This window comes from Anopheles darlingi, chromosome 3, assembly GCF_943734745.1.
Source record: "Anopheles darlingi chromosome 3, idAnoDarlMG_H_01, whole genome shotgun sequence".
Taxonomy (NCBI): Eukaryota; Metazoa; Arthropoda; class Insecta; order Diptera; family Culicidae; genus Anopheles; species Anopheles darlingi.
In genome coordinates, this window is record NC_064875.1 from 35,523,493 (window position 1) to 35,535,938 (window position 12,446).

The 12,446-nt window shown below is 36.6% G+C and overlaps 1 protein-coding gene across 6 annotated transcripts in view; it reads right to left on the bottom strand.

The window, feature by feature from the left end:
- Window positions 1–12,446, bottom strand: part of LOC125954742 (uncharacterized) — a 32,553-nt gene that overhangs the window by 11,660 nt on the left and 8,447 nt on the right. For all 6 annotated transcript variants that reach the window (XM_049685274.1, XM_049685275.1, XM_049685271.1 and 3 more), the window contains one exon: window positions 11,513–11,586. In XM_049685274.1, coding sequence (XP_049541231.1) covers window positions 11,513–11,586 — 74 coding nt within the window. The remainder of the gene's footprint in view (window positions 1–11,512; window positions 11,587–12,446) is intronic.

Below are 12,446 nucleotides of genomic sequence, written 5' to 3' on the forward strand. Positions count from 1 at the left end.
AAAACTTTGCATTGAACATACATTGAGCGCTTGATGCGGCAATTTTTGTTTAGTCTTTGTTTTTAGAATTATAGATAAAAAATCCTTCATTTGTAAGGAAAGGAATGCATAAGTGACAATCACATTCTACCAGTGTGATTTTATTTAACTTAAACCACCATTAGTCGTCCCATGAAATGTAAACTCATGCTTCCATATTTCCTCTGAAGTATATTCAATGTGGCATTAAAAGACATTTAAGAGCCTATTGTAGTATGTTTGACTTTGCACAACAAGTATGCGATTTGGGAATTTCGCCCCAATGCAATTAGTGTAACGGCTAGTGGCGGGTTCAAGGACATCTATACTACTAAATCACTTAAGTGAGTACAATCCAGACGATTCCCGGAAAATATCAATGCACTTTAATGTTCGAAAAAATTAGGCCAATGTAAACGCGCAAGGTTGCAAGCATCGAAGATCATCGTATCACAGTTCATTCTCGATTCATATTACGAATGATACATCTCTTCTTATGAATCGAAAATGTTCTATTTCTTGCTAATTGTCATTCGATCGATGATTTCGCATGAGAAACAGAGCCCTTTCGCGGGATGACTCACAAAGAAATTAACATAAGGTGGTGCTATTTTTATTTCGCACCCTTTTTTCGAAAAATTGGGCTAAAATGTCTATACTCCAAAAACTATGCTCCATAACACTTCAAATAGTTGGTAAAGAGCCTACAGATAAAATAACTGTACAGAAGAAGAAGAAGAAGAAAATCCGGTCGGGGTTTTGTTCTGCATAAAGCTACCTGTCTATTTAAACCAAGTTTCCGATGAGTTGTATAGGAGCCCCCTTTTTATCGAGGTCTGAGGGATAGATTACATTGAATGGAGAATTTCTAAAAAAAAAATAGAATGGATATGGTCCAGCGTACAACTAGCATAACGCAGCATGGAGGAAGCTTACGAACGACTCTCGTAAGTATGAAATGATAACTGAGATAGCTCAAATAGCGTGCGACAAGCGAACCGCGTTTCAAAGTTTTACCGAGAAATGCGTTGACTTGTCTGTCTTGTCTAATCAAATTCTGGAAACAGTGCCGAAAGATGAAACCGCTTACCGCTCTTTTTACCGTTTATTCCGTTATTTAATTAATTCAATTTAATTATCGCGCGCGAATAACTCCTACCGCGGACGACGATCAACTTCAAAATTGCTGTTTTCCCACTCAAATTTTGCGGGCAAAGTAAAATGCAAACTCAAGTGTGTGTGTGTGTGTGTGTGTGTGTGTGTGTGTGTGTGTGTGTGTGTGTGTGTGTTTGTGTGCAGTAACTTAGAAAATTAATGTAAACAGCAACCCCAATGTTGATTTTCTGGCGGGTTTGTGATAATACTGAGTACCAAGAAATCGTGATGCTCTCGATTACATTTTGGTCATACTCATAATTTTGCCAAGAGAATCATGTATAACACGTATTTTAAACGTCCTGTTGCTACGATAAAATTATAAAAATAATCCAATTGAGTTTCCATAATTCAAATTGATTCTACCTCTCAAATGTTTTGATTGAGAAAATTTAAACTCATGTTTAAAAAATATTACTAAATGGTTATAAATTCAAGTTATTGATAATAATTAACATTCAACTTTTATATGAATATTTCTTTTACATATCTAAGAACGAACGAGCTGTATGATTTAGCTTAATCCGATTTAATAGGTGTATACGCTTTTATATCAATTCTCGCTGGGTTCGTTTCATTTGCCATGGCTACACGAAGCGTAAACGCGTGTTCCAGAACAAAGGTGCACTTTTTTCCACTTTTGGAGAACTTTGCTTAGTAACTTTCGGAATAATTAACGGATGCAGAAAATTTTGTACAGGAATCCTGGGAAAAGTGGGGAGGGGGAATCCAGATCATATAATGGGAGATAGTAACCTATGTATGTGCCAAGTTTGGTGATGATCTAATCGGTAGATTTTGCGTAGTGCGCAAACAAACATCTTATTTTTATTTACAAGATGTGTCTGTCAAACGAACTGTCTGTTATTTACTCTCAATTATCATATCGGAGCCTTCTTGCACCGTCCAATCAACGGCCGTAAAAGCTATTGAATACACTATAAATGGGATTGACATACTTATACATGAAAAAAAAATTTATGCCCTCAAGAACTTCACCTACTTATGATGAAGATTTAGCACCGACAATGGTATGCGCCCTGTATGTGAGCAGGAAACCTGACACAACGCACAGTTATATTCGTTGTTTAACAGTCTCATTGTTGTGCCACAATGCGGGCTTCGATCGACATCGATTCGGGAAGAATAGGCCTGCCGCACTGGAAGATGAACACATTCGATAGCGTGCTGTGGAAACATATTCTTCAAAAGACCAGGACAGCTTCAAGAGACCAGGCGCTTTATGAATTGGATTGTCATAAATACATTAATAAATATGTTATCTTTAAACTAAATTTTGAAAACGTACGTCTAAAAAGACTAATTTATAATTTTGTAGAGTTAATATTTGTGAGCCTCCAAAGGTTATCAAAGAAAGAAATACTTTCAATCCGTTTCAGCATCAATTTTGTATTGACGGTCATACTGGAAATATATCAAACCTTTTGATACCAATTTGTTATGTTTAAATAAAAGGCAGCAAAACGTCACCTGTATGCTAGTATCGTTATTTTTATGCATGCACAACAAAATAGTACGTTCAAGGAGAATCTGGTGCTGAAACTACGTGCTTAAACGTAACGTAATTAAAGAAGCAATATAAAATAGTTTCCATGCATATAAATAGTTCCCATCATGAATTGCCAGTAAACGACAGTATTCGCGTCTTTGCGATCCTTACGAAGTATTCGAATTGTAGTGTTGCGTGCTATATTTTCATATTTTCAAAAATACACACATCGTTGCCTTCACCCTTCAATATAATAACAGATTACAGAAGGTCATACTTCTTACATTAAGAGGGGGCTTTGGTTATTTCGGGCCATAACAAGGCTTATTTTTGACGATTTTTTGTGAAGAAACCATCCAACTTAATTTTTTCAAAATAATCTCATATTAAACAACAAGTTTTCAAGAATGTTTGGTTCTATTTATTTAGATTTTTGGCAGATTTTTGAAGTTGAAAAAGTGATTCGATATTGCCTCAAAAACTGACACTTTACTAAATTTAAAAAAATATTTAAAAAAAGGTATCATTAATTTTTATAAAAACTCGACGGGGCTAGCTGGCAAATAGTGTAAAGATTATGTGTTCAAAATTTCAAATCGATCGATCCAGTAGTTTTCATGCTACGATGGGCACCGACTTTGAAAACGCTAGTTTTGGGTAACGTGATTCAAAGTTGCGAGATGCATTGAGCCTTGTATGAAAGGCGGATGTTCAAAAACAATATCTTCGACAATTTTGCATCGATTGATCCAAAAAATTTACACAGTACTCTTGAAAGGATAAGCACTCTTAAAAAAATTTAAAAAGTAAATGCGAAGAAATAAAATAAAATACCGAGCCCCCCCCCCCCCCCCCCCCCCCCCCCCCCCCCTTAAAGCATGGAACAGTTAATATTGGCCGCCTAAATAAGTCATATCTTAGCCAAAAAGCCAAAAGCCAAAAGAAAAGAAAGATGTCATTTTGTAGGTTCTTATTGCCTTTAATAAGAAATATTAATGCGAATTATTCATTAGTTTTTAATATGACTATTTTAACTTTTACTTTCACATCACCCATAAATTGTTTGCACTGTAGGTCACATTATTTGTCCTCTTGTTGCACATCAACCTTATTTCAGTTGGTTTTTATACATTTTTGATATTCTTTTTAAGTTTCCTTGTGATAATCTTGCACAAATTTCGAATGAACGTTGCCCCGATGGTGAAAACATTTGATTTGTCGCCACAATGTCAAATCCCATGCCAAATCATCAGCTTACGGCAAATTTATTTCCGTAAATAAACCAAACCCTTCCTAATCATTCCCTCTATGATTTGCAAAGTCAAATGTTTTGCCCGGTGCTTTTCGAAACGCAGTTTTACGTGTATTCCATCGCCCATCAAAATGCATGATTTGAATTCCATCATCACTTGTTCATACAGATTCCCTGCACGGATTTGGGCAAACAAGCTGTGCTCTAGGGTCCTTTTTGGTATTTTCCGGCATAATACGACCTAAAAATTGCTCTTAAACATAGTTGCCGAACTGTTATGTCAACTGTCTTGAGTTTTTTTAGTGGAATCACGCTGAGATATCCCAGGATTGTCGACTCACTTTTGTTTGCAGAATCGAGCATTCGTTACACTTTTTTACACTTCTCGGCTTTTTTATTTTGCTAGAATCAAGGTAAAGTCCCCCAGTAACGTTTACATATGGTATTTTGACTTGAGTTCGGAAATTTCAAGACTTTCGCGGTTTTATCTCCAACAAAATCGAATTTTAATAATAAGTGTTCATACTTTTTTTCATCTTTTGCGTTCCATCGGCGATAACTTTTCAAGGCGTGGATCAATTTTGATATAAATGTTCCCACTAAATAAACGACTACTATGATTAAAACACTGTCAACGGAATTGCAAAGTGACCACTAGACGCGCTACAATGATTAAAAATAAGCGGCCAAATATTCACTGTTCCATGCTTTAATACCACAACAACATTCTATGTAATCGGAAAAATCTACAATTTTAAATTTCAAAATCAAATTGCAAAATTTATTTCGTTACTTAAAAAAAATGGTAATATAGGAAAAGCGTAGATATTTATCTGAAAAATAAATTGACTCCTCATAAATATCTGGCCATTTTGCTGAGTGCGCAATGTATACTTATAATGCTAATTACATCATAACCAACCCCACGCATTCGACAGTAAATCAGAAAATGCGTTATGGAGTTGTACACTGTACAATTCAGTATTCAATACTCAGTATGCAGATGCACAAAAGCAATGCTCTACCTGCCCTACCATACCATTCAATCTGATTTCAGCTCCGAAATTCCCTAATGCTATCAATATCGATTAGCGCATATTTTGTAGATGCACCTTCGTGTGCTCATCATATTGATTGTTGAACCATAACGCAATGTAGAACAACACGATTGTAGCATTGCACACATACTGCACATAACAAAACGGGAATGCTATTTACAACAAAGACCCCATCTAAATAACATAAGTTTAAACTGTCCAACAAATTTTCAGAACTAAACGCCGGTATTTAAAATGATTTCTAGTGTTTTTTTGTGATACATAAGTCTTTATAGTTATATAATAGTTTTATTGCACTTTCTCCAGGTGTGCCGATATTTCATGTTACAAAGACTGGATATAACACCACAAGGAATGATTGGTAACGACAGGGGTGGCGGAATGTTATTCATCCGCCATTTCCAATCGTTATTGCGGAAATGAATAATTGAACCATTTTCCATTCCAAGGGGAATGTGTATGCATGCGGTGAGCTGTTTTGCGTAGCTTACATTCTTTGGTAAAACACTATGACGTGCATACAGTATGATATAGATGCAGTTTTGCCGATGTATCACAACAATTGCGCCATTATACAATATAGTTTCAATTTGAATTATCAATTATCGCTAAATTCTTCGCAGTATTAGCGAATTATAGGACTATAAAAGAGACAAATCCCAAAAAAACGAAAGGCCTGTTTAAAATCAAAATTATTTTTCCATTTCGAAGCACTCGTTTGGATGCCACCATCATTCTCATACAATACTGCTGCTAGCTAACAACCGTGAACTGAAGCTATCTATCATCAACGAATAATATTCTTTGGATAGAGTCTACAAATTAACATAATTGCATTAATTTTTAATATATTCACAAATACACCCTCGACGATGAAGATGAAAAGCATATGAAGAGCTAGAGATTTCAAACAAAAATGGAAGAATTGTCTTTTGTCCACAGGTCCATAGAGCACAACCGTCCTCCCTAGACACATACATACATACACACACAAAAATATCCATAGCGTGCCCAAACATTTACGAATTCTCATATTTTGTTTATCTGCATATGTCAAGAATAATGTGAAACTGGAAAAACATTATCGAACAATAGTATCAGTGAGGTCGATTCCTCATTCTTCAATCCCTGATTCAACCATTAACCATCAAATATATGTGTTCCTGTGTAACCAACTTCCAAAGATTTACAGATAGTTTATTTTAGAGAGCGAATATATTTCTTTAAATTATTTTTAACGTTATATCACACGCAAATTTTACGACAACTTTATATAATGACAATTCAACAAATGTTGCATTGTCTACTCTTCAAACTTTTCTAACAATCACAATTTCCAACGGAAACAATCAAATTTGCTGTTTCTATTACTATCACATCTCCACTTTCTTCTACGTTTAGTTCATTACGTTTAAATAAACTGGTCGTCACATCCACTATCCGATAACGAACGAGAAAGAAGAAATTACTGGTTCGAGCGCAACATCGAGATATAGCTCAAACATTTACTGCCATTTTGGAAATAGCGACTGTATGATCCCTCCATTGCTTATTTAAGCATATTTTCCATGGCCACCTTCCACAGCATACCCTCTACTGCGACCAAAGCCTTGTAATTTGCAACCGTCTTTGCTTGCATATTTGCAAACCATTAGCAAAAGTGCCTTTTAAACACACAACATAAATGGACGACTCATTCACCACTAAACTGGCGGATTTCCCAATTATTTCAAACAAAAAAATACTGGCAGTGGCGACAAGGGATTCACCAATTGTACGAGTGTGCAATAAGCACGAATCTCAACCCATAATTTCACTCTAAACAGTCAAATAGCATTGTTATTGCATGTTTCAATATAAAAAACTAGTTAACAAATCGATCGCTGCTTGATTGTCCAAAAATAATTAGTTCATGGATATTTCCCACAACACGTTAAATTGATGGCATGGCATTATTTAATATTCCCGAGGTTGACATTCGACAAACTCGAGTATTGGTGAAAAGACAACTTCAATCTACTTGCTTGTGTTTAAATACATAATAAGTGCTTGCAGAAATCATCCCTGGATTAAAAATCAAAATACATATCAATCAGCGACTATATAATAAAGAATCCTATTAGCTGCTTAACATCAGTATGGTAACAATACAGAATAAACCTTTTTTAATATAAAAAGAAAGCAGGATTTCGACCAGCGCGTTGCATTCGACAATCCCAATTACTCATACAATACTTTTCTTCGCCAGAAACTTTGTGAACTGCAAAAATTCATGCTCTAACGTTTTGCCTCTCTCGCCACAGCTTGGCAGCATCCACTGTCTTCCATCGCCATATATCATATCGTAAGAGAAAAAAATCATTGATGAAATGGTTAAGCAAATACTCTCAACTTGATTCGATTTTTTTCGCCTAACAGAAGCAATCATTGTTCTATGCTGCGCACAGGTTAGAACATAAAACAACTTGGCGCCATACGATAGCTATACATATATACATATATATAAGAAACATTACTAACCATAAAAAAGAATATAAAAACGATTAGTTACATTTTGAGCAGAAAGTAGAATAATGCAAATATAATAAAACCTAAAAAACTTGAATACCTTCACAAACAAAAATCGTTTTGGCTGTAACTTCACAGTAAACAATTGAATTTCAATATGTGAAACAAGCTTGGGAAACAAATTTTTTAAAGCATATAATTGTTATCCAAAACAGTCTTTACGAAATTCGTCAAAAGCGATAATACCAGTTTGAACTCGCTCGTGATATCTAGTGATGGTTTAAACTTTTTGATCTTTTTGAACTCTCGCCCTGTAGCCGGTCAACTATTTTCATTATAAGGACTTCTTAATTGCCTGTGCCATCAATATCTCTTATTAATTTATCTCCCAAATACTGTAGTCTATTGCTCTTTCTTCCCGCTCTTGCTTGTATTTTCTTTCTCTCTCTCTTTCTCTCTTCTCTCTCTCTGTCCTTCTCGTTCTCTTTCTCTCTATCACTCTCTATCTCTCTCTCTATCTCTCTCTATCTCTCTCTATCTCTCTCTATCTCTCTCTCTATCTCTCTTTCTCTTTCTCTCTCTTTTCTCTCTGCCTCTCTCCCTCTCTTTCTCTTCTGCTTTTGTATCTCTATTACTCTCCTTTTCTTTCTCTCTCTAGCTCGTGTTCACTTTCTATCGCTCTCAGTTTCTCTTCCTTTCTTTCCTTCTTTATTTGCTCTCGCTCTAATCTCAAAGAGCGACACCCTAAAATGCTTGTTGACGCGCGCGATTTCCTTTGGCACGTATCCTTCCTTCGAGGGTTTGTCGTAATCGGACAGGAACATGCATGCTCAATATATAACCAAGTGTCAGGGAGAGTGGATCGCAGCGACTAACTAATACTAAATTGAATAGTGTAAGCTTGTTTCGATACGATACGTAGTAGGAAGATTAATTTCATTACACATTTTTCCAGCGACCCTTGTGAAAGCTGTACCTGTAGTTTAGTGATAATTATTTGTTCGATTTATACGTTCTTCTACGGGTGGCACAGTGCCGTGTTTGCGATTGTTTGTATTGTGGTCTCATAGAAGCAATGTTTGCAAATTGGGCCGCTCCTAACACTACAACATTACCGCCTGATGTGATCCTCGAACTAGGACCTCCACTATGCCCAACACGATATGCAGCGCATGCTGCGCTCATAGCCATACACAGCGGTTATTTTCGCGCTGCGTTACGAACCGTCGATAACAACAATTCTATTGTTTCTACTGATTCACTCCGAAGAGGTTTGCAAAGTGGTTTAATAGACAGAACGGATACTATGTTGAGTTGCCGGCTAGCGAATAGTCCCAACGCCACCACCATCTATCTTCCCAATGTAACCGCAGAACAATTTTCACCACTATTAGCCTACATGTACACGGGATGTTTAGAGCTGACCGTAGGTAACATTTTCGGTGTTCTGCTAGCGACCCATCTTCTTCACATGCCGCGTGCCCTCGAACTTTGTCGTTCTTTCTTATCATCATCAACGATCAGTCCATCATCACATGTTCCCGCATTAGTTCCATACACCTTAGATTCACATCTCAACTCAAATTGCTACGAGCAAAAGACGTTAGCATTATCTTCGCTTACTGATGCCCTGGATAGGCCAAAGCTGGTTCGACCGATTGCCAGCAAAGCAACGAAAACAGCGGGATTAACTTTCATTGCACCACCAATGGCATCGCAAATCAGTTTAATGCCTAGTGCTCCGTTTCGCAGTCTTGAACAGATCATAAATGTCACAGACATGAGAAATACAACCGAAAATAGCAAGTCGCCATCGCTAAGCCCTATTAGCGTAACGCAATGTGACGACGATTTAGATCCGATTCAATCACCTATAACAAAACCGATGGAAGATGTACATCTTTTTGCAACGCAAAATCAGGTTTTCGAACGCGGAACAACATATTTAAAAACATCTCCCAATCGCCAGAATAACGTTATAATTGGCAATGACGATTTTACGATAGTTGACCACCCTTTGCAGTCAACCAATGAAACTACAGCTATTGTGAAGCCTTCACCATTGCAACGCAAAAAATCGACAAATGTTATACCGGAGACAGCTGGTGATCGCGACAATAGTGCAACTGGAGTTATCGTTGACATTGCCAGCTGTGATGGACCAGTTCGCTTCCGACGGGTGCTAAATGTTATGTACGATTGCAACAAAAGTAATACACCGAGCCGAATCGCCGTCATAAGCAGTGCCGACTCAGAGGACGGTCTCTCGGACGCTGGTGTAAAAAGGATAGACGATCAACGTTATACTACATTGCTTCGCCAACAGGTATGTTGCTAATCATTATTCATATTGGCATATTTTTGCCACTAACTATTAGCTTCCTGGGAAAAAGAAGAAACTAGGAAACAACCAAGAAAAAAGTTGCAAAAAGCTCTTTAAAATTACGAACGAAATCCTCTCGTGGTCGGCAGGGTTCTGAAATTCGAGCTTATCAACCAAATTCGAGCAGATTTATCAGATATTTTCGAGCAAAAAAATCTCTCAGGAAGAGCCATCTGCTGGATTGTATCGCAACTCTAGTTGTTTTATAGCGCATTTTTCTAGAAAAATTTTATAACCGTAATTTATTGCTTCTGTATTTTCAATCGAAACCAAACTGGCTAAGATACACGATTTGAACAACGCCGTATCACATATCGTTCAAACTATATCAAAACTCCGAAGATTTTACAGTCATAATGAAATAAGCTGCAAAAGAAAGAGTCGTTTCATGCTGTTTTAAAATAATATGTATAAATCTTTACCAGGTGATGCAGGACAAAAGTTCATCCATATCTACCGCCGGTAGTGAGTGTCACAACCAAGAACCTCGATGCCAACCGAAAACGAAGCAAAAAATAACATCCCACGTTCATCAGCATCGTCCGCCAGAGCCAGAGGATCTTAAGGATGAAAACAATCATCAGGAAGAGGGCGTTTCATCGTGCCATTCCGATACATTAACAGGTAGATCCTACACATGTGTGTACTGTAAGTACAGCTTCAAGTCCCACTATTGCTACCAGAAACATGCAAAAAGACATCTTATTCCGCTAAGCTCCCAGGCCATTGGAACGGCAACTACATCATCCAGCAGTGAATCAACAGAGAGTTTGCCTAAAGTAACAGATATCCGTCGGCGGGTTCCTCGGTCCAGTTTTGATAACAGTTTAACAATGCGAAGGCAAGTTAAGCCTCTCGACATGAATGTACAGTACTATCCTTGCAAAACATGCGGTAGTAAATTTCCCAGTTACTACTTTGTGCACAAGCACCGTAAGCTATGCCATACTGAGGAAGAAAATGAAACTGCTGATGATATGACGTCCATGAATAAAGAACCAGGAACGAAAACGTTGTCAAAGGAAGAACTTGATCACTGATAGATGATCTTTCAAATCAAAAACGCAAAAAACCATGAATAAGCATTATACAACGTTTTTAAACATGTTACTCGATATACACACTAAACCGAGATATATAAAGAATAACATAGGCGCAGTAAACAATTTCAATAAAATGCATTTTATACTGCACTTAATGAAATACATCACATACATATCGCACAGTCCCAATGCTAAAGTATTTCGATAATCTATAATGTTTGGCAAATAAATCAATCAGTTACATATCACTCTTATGCAGCAATACACCATTCGAATACATTTAAAAAAAATGTCCGAACAATCACGTCGAAGAAAAGGAACATTTGATTCTATCATAATCTGCTATACCATTGGTATAAAGCATCAAACATATGTATAATTATTGTTGTGAGGTAGGTACCGGTAGCTTCGGTTTCACAATCACTGCACAAACCAATCCAAATATGTAACCAACCCAATCCAATATTCAATGCAAGACTCGTTTTTTAACAATCCCTTTCTATAGTATATAATTCGTATTATATACCAACATTTAAAAATGCAGGGTTATAATATCATATTAAAAACATGAAAAGCTTTATTTACCTTTACTTTCTGTTCCACTGTCGAAGCTGCCAACATCACTGTTTGCTTCTCCTTCATGCTTATGCATTGCTTCACTGAAATAAGAAGAAATACATATTTTGAAAACAAATGTTACCATATGTATTTCTAAATATAAATATAGATAGATATATATACAGTGTCGGACATAAGTTAAGCAACTTAGTCAAGGTGTATGAAAAAGTGTTCAAAACTTTAGTTTTCAACCAAACTGTGCAATTTCCGACTCAACTACTGAAAAGGGTACCTATTTACGATATTTTAGGACGATTTCAGTTATTAATTTTTCTTTAAATAGCGCATTAGCACGATGGTTTAAAAAAACATTGTTTTTTCATGCGACATAGAAAAGCAACTGGCTATTTTGGAGCAAAAATAATAAAATATTGATCATCACATGTGGAATTTCTGCATAGTAGTAGTCTATTGGCATGTAAGCTTGCTAAATCTGTCAAGGTTTATGAAGTTTTAGTATTCTTTTTGCCTTTGAACACCCGATACACTCGGTTACATTCAAAACGAAACAATGTCGCGTAATATCTATTCTAGCGATTAAAAACAAAATAGAAATGAAACTAGCGACTCAGGGAAACTCTCAGAAACACATTAGTGAAGTTTATAGCATAGATAAATCAGTAGTTTCTCATTTAATAACCCGTAAAAGGCAAAAGAAACTGTTGAAACGGCTTTGCGTCCTGTTCGTCTTTGAATAACTTCACCCAAAATGGACCGCATTATCAAATGGTATTCGACCAAACGCATCTTTGCATCAGGAATGGAAATAAGAAGTAAATTAAGCTTGGATATTAGCTCCCAGACCATTCAGCAACGATTGGGAGACCAACAAAAAAGCCGTACATCAACAACGAAGGTACAACTTCATTTTGCGATGAGTTGTTTGATCTGGGATGTCTCA